The sequence below is a fragment of the Cetorhinus maximus genome, chromosome 4 (assembly GCF_964194155.1).
Source record: "Cetorhinus maximus chromosome 4, sCetMax3.hap1.1, whole genome shotgun sequence".
In the NCBI taxonomy this organism is placed as follows: domain Eukaryota; kingdom Metazoa; phylum Chordata; class Chondrichthyes; order Lamniformes; family Cetorhinidae; genus Cetorhinus; species Cetorhinus maximus.
Window position 1 is genome coordinate 3985665 of NC_135882.1, and position 18818 is coordinate 4004482.

Below are 18818 nucleotides of genomic sequence, written 5' to 3' on the forward strand. Positions count from 1 at the left end.
CAGCCACAATCTGATTGAATGGCGATGCAGGAGTTGATTGACCTCCTCCTGATCCCTAGGAGGGTTAACAAACAGATCTGACCTCTTAATGCCTCATCCAAGGGGGGCAGAATTAAAAACACAAGACAATAAATATTGAGTGTCCTTATCTACAGTAATATGGACAGATGCTCAACAACAGCAGCTACAACGAAGGGAAAAGCTTCCAGACATAGAGAAATAAGTGTGAAATATTGCAGCTGTTGGAATGCTGGAAATACTCAGCAGGTCTGGCAGAGTCTGTGAAGAGAGAAACAGAGTTAATGTTTCGAGTCCAATGTGACTCTTCTTTGATACTGAAAAAAAAAGAGAAAAATCAGCACAGTGCACATTTCACTACACTTGTACTTTATTCACAATTGCAGAATCAAGTATTGCTCCAAAATATCATTTTATTTGTTATATTTACGAATGCCTGTGTTTCAGCTGGTCACAATTCACAATACATTAGAATCTCACTGTCCTGCACTAACCTAGCCAGCGGCCTGTTTACTGGGGTGGAGAGTCCACAAGGACAATAATTATAGCCCCATCTGGTCATCCTCTGGTGTTAATGAGGGCTGTTAGCTGCTGCTGCTGGGTCCACCCGGTACAGCAGAAGATTCTGGGCACTGCTCTCATTGGCAAATTGAAATAGGCAAAGCCACCAGCAATACTGGCAGCTGCAGGAGTGGATCACTGCACTGCAACTGCAAAGCCCTTTGGCAAATCAGGCTTTGGTTGGCTGCAGTTTAGCAAAGTGAGATCCTACTGTAGGGACTGCATATCTATATTTTCCATTCCCCAACTTCCCCGATTAAAATTCCACTATAAAACTCTTTTGTTCTTTATTTATTTGGTATAATTCAACTTTTAATATCTTTTGCTAGGCTTTTCTTTACACAACAAATATCTCCAGGGAGAAAAAAAAGGTTGCTCCTGAAAAGCTGCCGTGAATGCAAGCTCGGTTAAAGACTATTTACAAAAGGTAGTCAGCACAATTAACCAGTTAGTTAGTGAAATTCCCATAAATATTCAGCAACGGTTGCTTAGAAGAAATTGCATTCTTGGAAATTTTATTTGGTTCAATCTCTCCGTCCAACTCTCTGCCCCGTCCCCCCATCTCAGCCAGGTCAGTGGTATCACCAGCACTTAGAAACTAAACCAAGGGGACTCGTAAGACTGGCCTGAAGGGACACATATTTGTAATATCAGTCACAGTATCATTTGCCAATTTTTCACTTGTTCTCCAAGGGAGCCAGAACTCAACTAGCAATCCCCTAGGCAGTTTGACGAAAGGATAATATATAAAAGTGTTCTATAACATACACAGTATCAGCGGGTTACTAAAGGGGCAATATAAAATGGTGCTGTTAACATAATGTATTCATTGGATCACTTTAATAGGTGGAAATATTAACAGAGAACAAACCTGAACAGCTATAAATACTGCAATTACAAATCATTACTCAGAAAAACGTATAGAAAAACTCAACAAATCTCCAAATTCCAGAAACATTATGAATTTATCCTCGTACTACTGCCAGGATACGTTTTGAGGTCGAAATGAGGTTCCAAGCCTAAAACAAAATGCTGTCTGCAGCTTTATCAAAGGACCGATAGAAGAGTTTGCATTCCCCAGTCAGCTAGCTGAAAGTTCACCATGAGGTTTTTGTTTTTTTTTTTGCCTCCTCCATTCTGATCCTCTTTTCCAGTTCAGAAAGGGTCTGGAAGAAAGCACGCGGACAGTGGCTGGCAATCGAGGTCTCATTTCCGCTGGATGGTGTTGAATGGTGGTGGCTGAATGGTCTGGATGGACTGAAACACTGGTTTCTTTTTCACATCAGAGGACAGGGCTTTCAGTGAGGGCAACAGCTGGTTCCTTTTGATGATCTGTAGTGCCAACTGTGTGTTCCCTGCCCAAAAACAAACACCCAGTCACACCAACTAACAAGGTTAATACTGTCTGAGAAATATGACTGGACGGTGACTGTTAGCTACCAGCGGACAAGAAGGAAAGCAGCTTCAAGTCAAGAACCGGGGGGCATTGAGAGGAAAACCATTTAGGCAGCGAGCAGATAGGATCTGGATTGCACAGCTTTAGAGTGTGGTGGAGGCAGACTCAATCATGGCTTTCAAAAGGGAATTGGATGATTATCTAAAGAGAAAACATTTGCAGGGCTACGGGCAAAAGGTGGAGGAAATGGGACTAGATGAGTTGCTCTTGCAGAGAGCTGCATGGACAGGACAGGCCGAATGACCTTCTGTGTTGTAACTATTCTAGGAAGGACATTAAATACTAGAACCTCTTGGATGTAGAAGGCAACAGATTAAATTCACCAAATTCACACTCCTAGCAGGTAGCAGAGATCAACTGAAGGGCTGTTGTATCCTCGCCTGACCTATAATAGTTCCTGGCTAAGCCAAGCCTTGATTTTCAAATTCTCATCTTTGTTTAAAAATCGCTCCATGGACTCACCCCCCTCCATAAATCGCTGTAACCTCCTCCAGCCCCACAACCCTCCGAGATCTTTCCACTCCAATTCGGACCTCTTGAGCATTCCTAATTATAATCGTCCCACCAATGGGGCCGTGCATTCAGCTGCTAAGGGCTGAAAGCTGCTTTGGCATTCCCTCCATAAACCTCTCTGCCTTATTCCTCAGAACCTGCCTCTTCAAGCAAGCTTTTGATCACCTGTCCTCACGTCTCCTTATGTAGCTCTGTTTCAAATTTCCTGGGAAGCGCTATGGTATGTTTTACTATGTTAAAGATGCTTTCTAAATGCAAGTTATTGTACAGATTCTTTAACCACTTATCAATCTTCTGCTTGAAGGGGACAAGTGTATCAGCATAACAGGACATCTGCTGCCGATGAAAGGAACATTGGCGGGGGAGCAGTCTCACAGCAAGCCAGGAACATGAGCTGATACACCGGCCAAGGTTTCTCTCAAAGGGGCCTGGGTCTCTGTGTTACCTTTCCATTGGGTAGGAGAATCATCATCTTATTTAACTTGCACAGCCACTTAGGGGGAAATTGGGATTTTTATACCAGCGCACTTCAAATTGAAAACAAAAACAGAACATCTATGCCAAACTATTTCTCTACCATCTCACCCCTCAGGAAAACTTCCAGTACACACCCACATAATAAAAACAATTAGTTACTCATTCAGTTAAGGCCAGGAGGGAATAATCTTTCCCTCTACATGTTTTGGTTACAAGGCGATATTCTACATACAGTTAAAGTAACAACCTTAATTGTCAATGATTAGATATGAACTTACCATTCTGCAACTCAAGGTAAACAGCCAGTAGGATCCCTTCTGGAGGAATCTCTTTGGGATTAACCATCGAAGCAGCCTGTAATTTAAAAACAAAGACTAAGAATGGCTGATTATACAGCGACATTGCAGTTACTCTTCAGTAAAGGCTGAAGGAGAACATGAGAAATCTGCAGCACTTTACAAAATGCTTTCTAGAAACCCATATAAACCTCACCTACTACATCCATATCTACTAAACCTATATCAACCTCACCTACTACATCCATATCTACTAAACCCATATAAACCTCACCCACTACATCCATATCTACTAAACCCATATAAACCTCACCCACTACATCCATATCTACTAAACCCATATAAACCTCACCTACTACATCCATATCTACTAAACCCATATCAACCTCATCTACTACATCCATATCTACTAAACCCATATAAACCTCACCTACTACATCCATAACTACTAAACCCATATAAACCTCACCTACTACATCCATAACTACTAAACCCATATAAACCTCACCTACTACATCCATATCTACTAAACCCATATAAACCTCACCTACCACATCCATTTCTACTAAGCCCATATAAACCTCACCTACCACATCACCTGTCAGTATCCTTCATCATTCACACAACAAAAATCACTTGTTGCTAACATAAAGGGAGATAACAAAAGTTTTCAGAACTGTTTAGGAAAAAGATATGAAAGTGATATGCACTACTCAAAATTAACAAAGTAAGCTCATTATGGTAAATAAGGAAATGGCAGCCACTTAAATACTTCTCTTCTCATTTCAGAAGCCTCTTAAGACTTATTTCACTTTTCTCTGTATGTCCTTGGCTTGGAGCAGCAAAGGCTGAGAGGGGACCTGATAGAGGTGTATAAGATCACGAGGGATATAGATAGGGTGGGTAAGAAGGCACTTTTTCCATTAGTCGAGAGGTCAATAACCAGGGGGCATAGATTTAAGGTAAAAGGTAGAAGGCTAAGAGGGGAGTTGAGGAGAAATTTCTTCACCCAGACGGTGGTAGGAGTCTGGAACTCACTGCCTGAAAGGATGGTTGAGTCAGAAACTCTTGTAACATTTAAGAAGTATTTAGATATTCACTTGCATTGCCATAGCCTCCAGGACTATGGGCCAAGCGCTGGAAAATAGGATCAGTGTAGTCAGATCTTTGTTGACCAGTGTAAACACGTGGGCCAAAAAGCCCGCTTCTGTGCTGTAAACATCTATGAGTCTACTGAAGCAAGGGCAACACAGTGGATACATACATAAGGGAATGCTTCAGGGAATGAAAGTGCTAAAAAGTAATTTAGGCCCAGGTGATAGACAACTCAGAATACTGAAAGAGGGTGAAGTGGGGACTAAGTGTGATTTTTCAAAATTCATTAGAAACAGAGCATTGGAGGGTGGCAAATATTACACCCAAGCTCAAAAACAGGGACAGATGAGTTATCCTTGCGTCAACAGCCGAAAAATTACTGGTGGCTGTAATTAAAGATTTAAATAAAACAAATATTAAGGAAAGGCACGGGCTGGTCAGAGATAGTCAACGTGGATTTGCAATCACATCTATTATATATTCAAGGCCGAGTTGGACAGATTTTTGATCGAGAAGAGTCAAGGGCAATGGGAGGCAGGGGGGAAGGGGAGTTGAGGTCACAATCAGATCAGTTCCCATCTTACTGACGGGCAGAGCTGGCTCGAGGGGCTGAATGGCCTACTCCTGCTCCTATTTCTTATGTTCTTCTCTGACTAAGGTATTAAAATCGTTGAGAAAATGATGGAAAGTACAGTTGGTGTCATTCAGTGAATGTGGTTTACATGAACGTATAATAAGATGGCATATAAGAAGCTGGGTGGGGTATTGATAGCCCAGTGGTATAAGGAATAAAGCAATTGGAAGCGTAGGGAAAATGGCTGAAAGCTGAAGAGCAAGGGATTCTGATAAATGGACTTCTCTCAGACTGGAAGGAAGTAGGCAGTGGGGTTTCCCCAGGATCAGTGTTCTTCTGTTCACTCTGGTTTACACATGCAGGCACACATGGCACTAGCCATTGAGCCAGAGGATAACAGGAATATTATATGCTGCTTTATCAGAGTCACTGCTTTACACGGAGGTCAACTTCCATAGTTAGGATGTGGCATTCCAGGACTTTTACTGGTGCTTTGGGGATCTGATTATTTTGTGAACAGCATAAATAAGTGGCATTACTTACATCGGTCTCATTACTGTGTATTTGGGGGGGGTTCCTTTCCATTTTTAAAAGTGGAGGATGCATAACAGGGTGGCATGCAAGATAGTCATAGAGGTCTACAGCACAGAAAAAGGCCCTCGGCCCATCGAGTCTGTGCCAGTCAAACAAGTACCTAACTACTCTAATCCCATTTTCTAGCACTAGGTCCATAGCCTTGTGTGCCATGGCATCGCAAGTGCACATCCAAATGCTTCTTAAATGTTATGAGGGTTTCTGCCTCTACCACCCTTTCAGGCAGTGAGCTTCAGATTCCCACCACCCTCTGGGTGAAAAAATTCTTCCTCACATCCCCTCTAAACCTCCTGCCCCTTACCTTAAATCTATACCCTGGTTATTGATCCCTCCACCAAGGAGAAAAGTTCCTTCCTGTCTACCCTATCTATGCCCATCATAATTTTATACACCTCAATCATATCCCCCCTCAATCTCCTCTGCTCCAGGGAAAATAACCCCAGTCTATCCAATCTCTCCTCATAACTTAAACTCTCCAGCCCAGGCAACATCCTGGTAAATCTCCTCTGCACTCTCTCTAGTGCAATCACATCCTTCCTATAGTGCAGATTCCAGAACTGCACGCAATACTCTAGCTGTGGCCTAACCAGCATTTTATACAGTTCCAGCATAACCTCCCTGCTCTTATATTCTGTGCCTCGGCTACTAAAGGCAAGTATCCCATATGCCTTCTTAACCACCTTATCTACCTGTCCCGCTACCTTAAATGACCGGTGGACATGCATACCAAGGTCCCTCTGACCCTCGGTACTTCCCAGGGTCCTACCATTCATCGTGTATTCCTGTGCCTTGTTTGTCCTGTCCAAGTGCATCACCTCACACTTAACCTGATTAAATTCCATTTGCCACTGATCAGCCCATCTGACCAGCCCGTCTATATCCTCCTGTAATCTAAGGCTATCCTCCTCACTATTTGCCACCCCACCAATTTTCATGTCATCCGTGAACTTACTGATCAACACTCCTACATTCAAGTCTAAATCGTTTATATATACCACAAACAGCAAGGGACCCAACACTGATCCCTGTAGAACCCCACGGGACACAGGCATCCAGTCACAAAAACACCCCTCGACCATCACCCTCTGCTTCCTGCCACTCAGCCAATTCTGGATCCAATTTGCCAAATTGCCTAGGATCCCATGGGCTCTTACCTTCATTATCAGTCTCCCATGTGGGACCTTACCAAAAGCCTTGCTGAAGTCCAAGTAGACTACGTTAAATGCATTGCCCTCATCTACACACCTGGTCCCCTCTTCGAAAAATTCAATCAAATTGGTCAGACATGACCAGTTCAAGGTGGCTTTCTGATATTTGGCAGTACCAGGCAGGGGGAGTGGGCTTTTTGTATCCAGTTGGTGCAATCCTGGGCCTTCGGTAGCACAGAGGCAGCCCAGGAATTTGGTGTGGGAATGCTGTAGCTTGGTTACAGGGTATCTGGCACCATTACAGGAAGGGAGGGAAGGGGCAATCTGGTTAGGGCGCCTGCAAATATGGGTCACACATTTAAGATGGTCATCAAAAAAAATCAAAGAAGGGCTAGGAGAATATTTTTCTTTAACTCTGAATTGTTAGAACATGGAATGACCTACCAGAAACTGTGGTGGAACAAGAATCGAAAATCACTTTTTGAGGGTTTGAGAAATGTTCTCAATGTTATGGACAAAGGACAGGGAAATGGGGCCAAGTGATTTGCTCTCAGTTTTCAGCAAAGGGACAACAGGTCAAATGACTTGTGGTGCTGTAGAATTCTATGATTCTATGGTCTCTGGCTGGAATTATACACATCCTCAGATTGCAATACCCGAAGTCAGATACCTGGATCAAAACTCTGGGCTGAAGTGGAGCGGCAAAGGCACTCAGGGCCACAGATATACAATTCTCTAAGAGGTGGACAGGTTAACAAGAGACACATTCAGATGTCAAGTGGGATTGTAGCAAGGAGGCAGAAAGCACAATACAGGTTTAACAGGGTTTGAAGATTAGCACGTAAAGCGGTAGTTCAGACACACTTTGGCCTACATCGTGTTTGCCATAACCGATGTTAAATCACCTACGGCGTTCAGCCAGGATCTGGATAATTAAGGCAGGAGGAGAGAGAGAAAAAAAAAAATCATAAAATGGCACTGTGCGAAATCAGGCTCAAGGAGAAGCCTAAATTCGGACGAGCAAGGATAGCCTCCTCCTGCACCAAAACATCTGGAGGCTTTCCTCATTTTTAGTTGCGACACATTTGTCAATTAGATATATGATTGGTAATTGAATGGACAGGGATTATTAAGCCAATGATTCTCAAGCTCCTAGGGATGTGAGACACTGAAAAGGGAGGCAGTACATTTGACCTTTCAGGCCTGACACAATTAAAAGACAGCGACATTATCCAATGGCACTGGATGTAGCGGACGGATTGGTCCGGACAGATAGGGCTAAATTCCACTGTCTTGCTTTACTCACCTGGTGAAGACATTTGCGTGCCTTGTCATATTCACTGCGTAGACAATATGCACTGCCAAGGTTGAAGAGCATCATTGCACAAGCAGACGAAACGGAATTGGGGTAACACTGCAGAATCTGTTTGCCAGCTGTTAAGTGCACAAAATAAAACGAATTAGAATCACAGAGCAGTACAGCACTGAGGCACTCGTTCGGCCCAGCAAGTACACACCAGCTCTTTCAAAGGGTAATCCAGTTAATGACACTCCCCTGCTTTCCCCCATACCCCTGCAATTCTTTCTCCCTCAAGGATTTATCCAATTCCCTTTAGAAGGTTACTAGAGTCCATCACCCTTTCAGGCAGTACATTCCAAATCCTAACCACGCCTTGCACAAAAGTTCCCTCTCATAAGAACAAGGAGGAGTAAGCCATTCAGCCCCTCGAGCCCACTCTGCCATTCATGCTTGATCTTTAGCCTCAACTATACCTTCGCAAACTATCCCCCGATTCTCCATATTGATCTTTGGCCTGAATATACTCAACGACTGAACATCCACAGCTCTCTGGAAAATTCCAAAATCCACAACCCTCTGAGTAAAGAAACTTCTCCTCATCTCAGTCCTAAAGGGCCATATCCTGAGGCTGTGACTTCAATCTCTTTCTCCAGTTTCCCCAGGTCTTTACCCAGTCAGGGGAAACATCCTCCCAACATCCACCTTGTCAAAGCCCTTAAGAATTTTATATGTTTTAATGAGATCACCTCTCATTCTTCTAAACTCCAGGAAATACAAGCCTAGTCTACTCAATCTCTCCTCACAGGACAATCCCCTCATCCCAGGAATCAGTTCAGCAAACCCTTGCTACACTCCCTCTGAGGCAAGTGGGTGCAACTTACAAAAGGCTTCCAATCTTGGGATAAACAAATCTCTTTTCCTTGGGCTTTGGAGAAAATTACTGCACATATACCACGTAGAATCCAGTAAGTATCATGGTTCATAAAGCAACACTCCAGTCTACACAGTGCAAAAAAGGTTCAATCTCTAAGTATTGATAGAAGAAAGAATATGAAGAGATAATAAAAATAAATCAAGGAGGAAAAATTGAGTTAGCACTTTTCTGGCAACTCTTTGGTGCTGTTCTTTAAGCGGTAGATTCTGAAATACCTGGAAAATATCACTGCTGGGAGTAATATTCAAATTAATCAGCATTAATTGTTTAACTGGTTTGAAGTTAGTAGCTTTTGTGTCGACGAAAGAATAAATGCCTATATGTGTACAGTCTACATTCTAATCAGACAATGAGCAAACCAATCAGAAGTTAAAGCACCAACTAGAACAAAGCCACAACTCTGTAGCCAAGACCCATCAAATCATGGCATTTTTAAAAAATTTGTGTGTCTCAATACAAATATATCTTCAGAAGTTACCTACGTTTTTGTAGTCAGCTTTGAATTAATTTATTTTAAAGTACAAAAGTGTGCTCGGCTGAGTGAGGGTTTGATCATTTCTCTGCATCGAGCCAATAAAACCTGGCCAACAAACAGGTGAGCATAGTGTGGAGACCAGGTCTTAAACAGGAAGGCTCTACTCAACAACTTACATTTAGATAGCACTATAGAAAAACACAAGGAGATATTAGGTCAGATAACTAAAAACTTGGTCAAGGAGTCAAGTTCTAAAGAGTGTCTTAAAAGGAGGCAAGAGAAGTAATGAGGTTGAGTGAGGGAATTCCAGAGTTTAGGGCACATGCAGTGGAAGGCATGGCCTTCAATAGGGATTAAAATCAGGGATGCACAAGAGGCCAGAATTAGAGGAGGGCAGATACTGTGTCTCAGGCAATTGTGGGGCTGGAGGAGGTTACAGAGATAGGGAGGGGCGAAGCCATAGGGGTGATTTGAAAACAAGGAGAATTTTAAAATCAACGCCTTGCCAGACTGGGGGCTGATGTAGGTCAGCAAGCACAGGGGTGACGGGTGAACAGGACATTAAGAAGTTGTTTTTAACACTTCAATTATGTGGTTATATGTTGATGCATAAAGCAAGTGAACCAACATAAAAATATCTACAATAAATGGTATTACAGGAAACTCTCCCACATTGCACCCCACAACCCTCCCTGATGAATTATATGCCTCACTTCATGATATTGCTGCCCAGATACAGTTTAAAAAAGACAAACTTCAAGGCTTTAAAAAGTCCATGAACTTTTCATGCTGACACCTTCCACATTATGATTCATCATCCTCCTTGTGTCATTTAGTCATTCCCGCTTTCCATCCCATCATAGACTCTTTGTTCTCTCCTTCTCGCTCTCCCTCCCCTCTCTTTATCCCTGACACTGCACTTGTTCAAAAAATATCGATTCGCTCACTGCTTCCAGTTCCAGTGCGAAGTCACTGATTTGAAACATTAACTCTAACCACAGACGCTGCCTGACCTACTGTGTTTTCCAGAAATGTCTATTTTTATTTCAGATTTCTAGTATCCACAGTATTTTGCTTTTGTGCCTAAATATTATGTTTTTAAACGTATACTTACAGCTTTCCATCTGTTCATTTTCCCCTCGGTCAGATCCTGAAAAACCAAAATAGCTCAGTTTGCATTTATTTTCCATGTAACCGACATACCAATGTTGATTTCATTGCTCCTGTTTAATTACACCGCTCTCTGAACTGAAAAAAAATGCACTGATCCCCTTTCGCATATTGCAGTTTGTGAGACAGCAGTGACACAAGACCTTGTCTTTCTAAGTCACTGTACATTTTACACCTTTCACAACACCTCCCAAACCCACATCTGGCAGCGACGACAGCAGGTGTATGGGAACACCAACACCTGCAAGTTCCCCCCCAAGCCACACCTCATCCTGACCTGGAAATATATCAGCCGTTCCTTCACTGTCGCTGGGTCAAAATCCTGAAACTCCCTCCCTAACAGCACGGTGGGTGTACCTACACCACGTGGACTGCAGTGGTTGAAGAAGGCAGCTCACCGCCACCTTTCCAAGGGCAATTAGGGGTGGGCAATAAATGCCAGCAAATCTGGAGAACAATTTCAAAGAGTTGGGAAGGGAGTGTAGGTCTGGCTGCAGTAAGAGGGGTTGGGGGCAGGGAGAAAGGAGAAAGGGAAGGCTTGGGACTAGCAGACGGGTATCGAGGAGTGGGACCAAAGCACAGCAGTGGTAGGAGGACCACTGGCTGGTTGAGGGAGACCCCTCCTGGGTCCCACACACCAGGGGAGTGGAGAACTGCAATGGCTAGGTGTCCAGTATTCTGGGCTTTATCAATAGGGACAGACAGTGCAAAAGCAAGGAGGTTAAGCTGAATTCATATAAGACACTAGTTAGACCTCAGCTGGAGTACTGTGCACAGTTCTGGGCGCTACACTTTAGGAAGGATGTGAACACAATGGAGAGAGTGCAGAAGCGTTTACAAGAATGGTTCCAGGGATGAGAAACTTCAGTTATGAGGATAGATTGGAGAGGTTGGGGCTGTTCTCCCTGGAGAAGAGAAGGCTAAGAGGCGATTTGATAGAGGTGTTGAAAATCATGAGGGGGCTGGACAGAGTAGACAGGGAGAAACTGTTCCCACTCATAAAAGGATCGAGAACGAGAGGGGACAGATTTAAAGTGATTTGCAAAAGAAGCAAATGTGACGTGAGAAAAAACTTTTTCACACAACGAGTGGTTCAAGTCAGGAATGCACTGGCTGGAAGTGTGGTGGAGGCAGGTTCAATAGAGGCATTCAAGAGGGCATTGGATGACTATTTAAATAGAAACAATGTGCAGGGGTACGAGAAAAAGGCAGGAGAACGGCACTAAGTCACAATGCTCATTTAGAGAGCCGATGCAGACATGATGGGCCGAATGGCCTCCTTCTGTGCTGTAGCAATTCTGTGATTCAGTGGCTGCAGGAGGGCTTTCTGGGCTATGGCAGCGCTGCTGGGAGCAATTCCAGAATTCAGGAATAGCCACAGGAGATTTAGGGTCTCCCAGTGCTGGGACAGGAGGGTCTCAGTTTATGACGACACCAGAGGAGGAGGGTGAGAGAGCTCTTGCTGCGGGAGGCTGATGGTGGGGGGAAAGCGAGAACAAGTCCTGGGTATGCATGTGCTCAGGGTGGCAGGCAGTGGGGAAGCAGTCTTGATGTTTGCTAACACTGGGAAGGGGTCTGCCCCTTTGACTATGCTATGTAGCTTTTTGGCATGTAGCTATGGATAGGTGTAGCTGCCATCTGTGACCATGTGTGTGTGTGGGGGCATGCACATGGGGCTTATGCCCAGGCCAGTGTCCAACCTCAGCATAAGCTTAAACAGATACATTTCCCAACATTTGGACAATTTAATATGAACAAAACGTGTTTCCTTTTTTTAAAAAAACATTTTTGTTTTATTTACAGGTTACTTATGAGAAAAAAAACCTGGATCATAGAGAGAAATAACAGCTGACAAGAATTTACAGAACCTTCTGAGTAATGCTGAAAGCTTGCTTCAACCTCTCCCACAAAATCATAATTAATCCAATTCGGAGCACCGCACTTTAGGAAGGATGTCAGCGTCTTGGGCAGGAAGCAGAGGAGATTTACCAGAACGGTACCAGGAATGTAGAGGTCACCTGATGGGTCTAATTCTCAACCAAGAGAATCAGAGCCAATAAAAACTGGATTGTTGCGAAATGGACAGAAGTGGAGGAGTTTGATCATTCTAAATCCAGGTCACCGGAGCTGAAATACCCGACAGTGTCTTATTGCATGTGTCTTGTCCCGGGGAAGATGTTATGTTCGTATAGGTTATCAGGGGTAGGTGGGAATGTGGAGTTGATATTACAACCAGATCAGCCATGATCTTATTGAATGGCAGAGCAGGCTCGAGGGGCCGAGTGGCCTACTCCTGCTCCTAATTCATATGTTCGGATGAGGCACTTCAGTTACGTGGAGAGACTGGAGAAGCTGGGATCATTCTTCTTGGAGCAGAGAAGGTCCAGGGGAGATTTAATAGAGGTGTTCAAAATTATGGGGTTTGGATACAATAAGTGAGGGGAAACTGTTTTCACTGGCAGATGGACTGTAACTAGAGAACACAGACCCAAAATAATTGGTAAAAGAACCAGAGGGAAGATTAGAAGAATTATTCCCCATACACATGAAGTTATGAATTCTTGAACGCACTGCCCAAAAAGACAGTGGAAGCAGATTCAACAGTAGCTTTCAAGAGGGAATTGGATAAATACTTAAAATGAAAAGGAAAAATTTTGCAGGGTTATGGGGAAAGAGCGGGGGAGTGGGACTATTGGATAGCTTTCAAAGAGCTAGCACAGGCACGATGGACTGAGGGGCCTTTTGGGTTTTATGATTCTGCGAGTCTATGGAAACATTGCTCTTAAGTTGGACTATTCCTGAGAAATCATTCCTTCAGATGAAACCAATCTCCAAATGGATAAAGGTTAAAACCATGCCAGCTAACAGGGCTGATCGTTCAAACAAACACGGAATTATTCACCTTGATCCTGCTCATTTGACGAAACTCCAAGGAACACATCAGTAACATTTTCAGGGTTCAAATGAGTGATAGCATCAGAGATCCTGTCCAGAGAGATGAGAGACTCTGCTGCATACAAATGACCCAGAAACCTAAACACAATCACAAACTGTCAGAAACATCAAACTTAAATAACACATTTAAGGAATCATCGCAGGCTATGCAAAAAAAAGTGTTACTAAAGTACCAATTTTGATACAGCCTTCTAAAACCAGACAAAAATAAATTCCTAATTTAACCTCCAACAACAGCTAATATTTATATAACCACCTTTAATGCAATAAGGCATCTTAAGGTGCTTCACATGAACATTATAAAACAAGAGTATGGCACCGGGCCACATAAGGTCAGATGACCAAAAGCTTGGTCAAGGACGTAGGTTTTAAGGAGTGTCTCAAGGAAGGAAATTCCAGAACTTAGACCCTAGACAACTGAAGGCCCAGCCATCAATGGTGGAGCGATTACAATTGGGGACGCACAAGAGGCTAGAATCAGAGGCGTGCAGATATCTTGGAGCGTTGTGTTGAAGGAAATTACAGAGATAGGGAGGGGTGGGGCCATGGAGGAATTGAAAGTAAGGATGAGAATTTTAAAACCAAGGTGCTGTTTGACTGGGAGCCAATGTAGGTCAGCGAGCACAGTGGGGCGATAGGGGAACAGGGCTTGCTGCGAGTTAAGACACGGCAGAAGAGTTTTGGATGACCTCAAGTTTACGGAGGGTGCAATGCAAGAGACCATGGAATAGTCGAGTCTAGAGGTAATGAAGGCACAGATAAGGGTTTCAACAGGTGAGCTGAGACAGGGCAAGATCGGGAGTTATGGAGGCGGAAATGGGCCGTCATAGTGATGGCATGAATGACATCAGAAGCTCATTCAGGCTCAAATGTGACATGAAAGGTGCGAACAGGCTGGCTTAATCTCAGGCTGTCGCTAGGGAGAGGGACAGAGTTAGCAGCCCGTGAATGGAGTTTGGAGCGGGGACCAAAAAAGGATGGCTCAGCCTTCCCATAAAACGTGGCCCAGGACAGGATGACCCGTATCATCCCCCGCCACCTCCAGCTCGCCATCCACAACAACAAGCTGCTGGGTGGACTCACCATAGCCCAGGGCAGAGTCCTGGCTGTGCTGCTGCCCAAGAAAACCCGATACCCCAGCAAGGTCAAAGGACTAAATCAGAAAAAAAAAGAGCTGGAGGGCAGGGACCTGTGGCTTGAGGAGCTGAAGCAGCAACATGGAAGAGACAGAACTTGAGATTGGAGGAGCATCTCTTCAAAGATTCTGTCTCCCAATGCTCACTGCGTCTCCAACCAAACACACAGAGTGACCTTTCTTGAATTTTCTGCCCTGTCATTGAGTTTTCGGGACTATTTGTGAGGTTTCCAAGATTTGTTTGCCTGCTGCCCCTGTGCATTTTAAACCCAGGTAAGAGCATTCCAAAGCGCTTCACAAATAGAAATCCAAGGGGAGCATACTTATAGAAAAAAATGTATCAAGGGCGTACAGAGGAAGTTTAGGAAGGATAAGAGGGTCTGTGGAAGAAAACCAGCAATGACAAGGGGAAAGCAGCAAGTGAGTCTGAAGGCACACAACTAACAGGATAATCAAGGGAGCTGACACCATTTATGGATAAAGGTTATGCTAAACTCAAGAGTGAGGGAAAAAAAGAGATGCTTAATAAGTTTGGTACCTTAGTTCTTAGAGGAAGATGAAAATTGAATTGAAAGGTGTACTTGAAGGTGGGGCAGCCACCACTAATAATTACTCAAAAGGGAATCATATTAAAAAGGTTAAAGGGTTAAAATGTAGTAAAGCCATGGTAGGTATCCAAGGACACTTTAAAGGGTTTAGGGAACACATAGTGGAGGTGGCTCAAAAGAACGTAGATGCACTAACGCGTGTTCAAAAGCCTTTGGAAATGAGAAATGTACTGAAGGATTGGTGGGTGAAAATTGTTCAAACTGTGTTCAAGAGGGAGATGGCAAAGTGAAGAAATTCTAGGGGCATAATACGGAATGAACTTTGTTTACATTTTGAAAGATTAGGTCTGATCAGGGCCATGGAGCGCAGGTTTGTGAAGGGCAGATCATGAATTAAATGAAGTATCTGTGTTTTGAGTAAATCACTGTGCATGCGGTAAAATGAATTTGCTTGCATGGATTATCAGAACAAATTTGATAAGTGCCACATGAGAGACTGGTCACAAAAATCCCCCTCACTGCCCTCCCAAACACTCTCTCGGGATCAAACCAACCAGCAGCCGCCCTGACCCAGCTGAACTTTTATGCATCACCAGCACTATTTACTCAGCATCAATACCCACTTCTACCTCTACCTTAACCCCTCACTTACTGATATTTTTCTCACTTTCAGATTCAGTGATATATAGATGTATAGATATATGTATCTATAAAAAAAGAGAAAGAGCACAGCAATGGAGAAGGAGCGGATTGGGGCTAAAAGGATAATTATTTCAGCTAGCACAGGCATGATGGGCTGAATGGTCTTCAGTTGCATTTTCCATTTCAAGTATACGTCTAACAGTCCAAGCTTAAATAAGCACCTGCTTCAAACGCAGGGCAGATTAAATTAATCATGTTGATAATAACCCTGTTTATATTATTCGGTTACTTACTTTAAAGATCCAGACAGTTTGGTCTGCTGTAGCAGGTTCTCTGCGTGATTTAAGGCCATAAGGTTGTCACCAAGTGCAAGAGCAACATACGCACTGCCAGCCAGTATAGAGCATCTGAGAGAACAAGGAAGAAAACTTTTGATGTGATCAGCCTGCAATTCCAGTCATCTATTTATCACAGGATTTGAACTCAGAGTTGAAGCCCATCACGAATTTCATCTCATTTATAATCTATAGTCATTAGGCACAGCAGTAATGTCACTGGACTAGTAAAGCAGATGCTCAGGTTAATGCTCTGGGGGTATGGGTTCGAATCCCACCACAGCAGCTGGTGGAATTTAAATTCAATTAATAAACCTGGAATGTAAAGCTAGTCTCAGTAATAGTGGCTATGATCCTGTCATCGATTGTCGTAAAAACCCATCTGGTTCACTAATGCCCTGTAGGGATGGAAATCTGCCATTCTTACCGGTCTGGTCCATATCTGACTCCAGACTCACAGCAATGTGGTTGACTCTTAACTTGCTCCTGAAATGGTCTAGTGACCCGCTCAAGTTGCACCATCCCACTACAGAAAGGCTGCAGCAGCTCAAGAAGGCAGCTCACCTCCATCTCCATGATGGCAATTAGGAGTGTACAACAAATGCTGGCCTTGCTAGAGACACCCACATCCCATGAAAGAAAAAAAAATGAACTCCAATTGGATTGCCGGAATTTGAGAAGCACTGGGATATTTCTGCCCCAGTAAACATTTGGCAGGAACTGATCATTTAGGACATGAACTGTACTCCTCTCATCCTCTTTCTCCAATTGGCAATTGCATCTTTTTAGGCGAATAGGGTAGGACAGAGGAGAGAACCTCAGACACTGAGGTTATTGAAAAAGCAAACTGATGCAGAGGCAATTAAATACAGAATAAATTAACCATCCATCTCAGAAGAGAACAGCAAGGGACGCTGCAGGATGAGGAAGAGCAAAAAAAAAAGTGTTGGCCGAATCATTTTCTTCCATTCTAGCACCAGCTCGATCAGTCCTGAGCAGGGGTTGACTGTAATGTGCTAAAACAATTTCCTTTGCTTATATTAAATATGATCAATTCCAGCAACAAATCCGAGATTTTTATTCTAAACGTTTGCAATATTCTGGAATTAATAGCAACAGAATTTATGTCCTGATGTGTAGAAAGCCCCCCATCACATTGTTGAACTTAGTTGAAAGGACAGTAGCTTTATGTAAATGGGTAAGGGGAACGGGAATGCATAGTTACCTGAGATTGTCCAATTCCTCTTTCCTTAACGGAGAAGATGGCGGGCCTGGAACTAAGAACTTATCCCCTTCATGAGGCTTACCACTGTAGAATGAGGGAAAATAATTTCAGCATATAGTGCAACAACAATGGAGTATTTTGATTAATTTGTCATGGGGTTTAGAAGGGTAAAGGGGCGGCCAATCTATGCTATAATGTGCTTTCGTAGTCGTCCTTGTAGAAAGTCAAAGTCATAAGTCACACAGAGGGGAGACATTCAGCCCATTGAGTCCATGCCAGCTGTCTGTAAAGCCATACAGTCACTCTTATTCACCCACTGGAAGGGGCGGAATTGATGGAGAGGAGAGGAGATCAGAGCTGACAGCAGGGACTGAATAGGATGGCTTAGGTCTCACCTACGGTTAGCTGCAGGGAGATACCGGCTCACCCGGCACCTGGGTGTTGGGAAAGGCATTCTGGCCCGCAGAGCCAGTGGAGGGGAGACGAGAGGGGTGGTGGGGAATTGGAGTTGGTGTGAACCACCACACAGGGGGAAACTGACCCTATGGCTTTGGGTGATGTCACCCCGGGGAGCATGTAGCAGAGGGAGAGGAGGAGAGAGTGCCATGGACGGATCCCTAGGGGGTTGCAGCAGTGATGCTGTGAAGTTGGGAAGAGAAACCATTGCCAGAGATTGCCAGCTTCTGACTTATTTATCAGTTGCTAACACTGAGCATTTGAGCGAAGCAACTCAATGCATGCGAGAACCTAAATTAAGGAGATGCAAGATGAAAATCAGGTTTAGGCCATTTAGCCCTTAGAGGCAGCTCCACCATTCAGTAAGATCACAGCTGATCTTCTACGTCAGCTGCACCTCTCTGCACCATCCACATATCCCTCGAGTGGATATAGCAAAATTCCACCACACCAGTACATTGATGCTACACTTGTATGGTCACTGAAGTTTTTTCCATATGCTGTACCTGCATGCCTCACTGTTTTCATTGCTGGTCTCACCACTGCCTGGTTGATTGAAATTTCTTAAACCATTATCTTTTTTGGTCTCCTGTTGGTCTTCAGGGAGCAGAAGCAAGGCATTTCGTAAGCAGATGGCTGCAAACTCCATGCTGGCTACAGGAATGGCTGAAGACTGCCCATCGCTGTGGAACAAAATGAAAACAAGCCCATTTCATTAAAGGCTTCGTGGCTTTAAAATCCGAATTGAAACTTTTATACACAATCATCCCAAATGCACCTTTCAGTATTTCCAATGCAATGGATGGTTAGGCCGTTCTTGGCTGATATGCAAGTCAGGAGAGCCCCAAAATGCATATTTTAAGCAAGTCAGCCAATCTCAGCTGAGGAAAGGAAGAATCATGCAACACAGA

At 43.8% G+C, this 18818-nt stretch overlaps 1 protein-coding gene across 4 annotated transcripts in view; it reads right to left on the reverse strand.

Annotated features, from left to right (window-relative positions):
* Positions 1 to 366: 366 nt before the first annotated feature.
* Positions 367 to 18818, reverse strand: part of cnot10 (CCR4-NOT transcription complex, subunit 10) — a 33345-nt gene continuing 14893 nt past the window's right edge. For all 4 annotated transcript variants that reach the window (XM_078539835.1, XM_078539832.1, XM_078539833.1 and 1 more), the window contains 8 exons: positions 18414 to 18590; positions 17452 to 17535; positions 16185 to 16298; positions 13514 to 13644; positions 10556 to 10591; positions 8039 to 8166; positions 3304 to 3379; positions 367 to 1934 (listed from right to left, as the gene is read on the reverse strand). In XM_078539835.1, coding sequence (XP_078395961.1) covers positions 1786 to 1934; positions 3304 to 3379; positions 8039 to 8166; positions 10556 to 10591; positions 13514 to 13644; positions 16185 to 16298; positions 17452 to 17535; positions 18414 to 18590 — 895 coding nt within the window. In that variant the 3' untranslated portion in view covers positions 367 to 1785. The remainder of the gene's footprint in view (positions 1935 to 3303; positions 3380 to 8038; positions 8167 to 10555; positions 10592 to 13513; positions 13645 to 16184; positions 16299 to 17451; positions 17536 to 18413; positions 18591 to 18818) is intronic.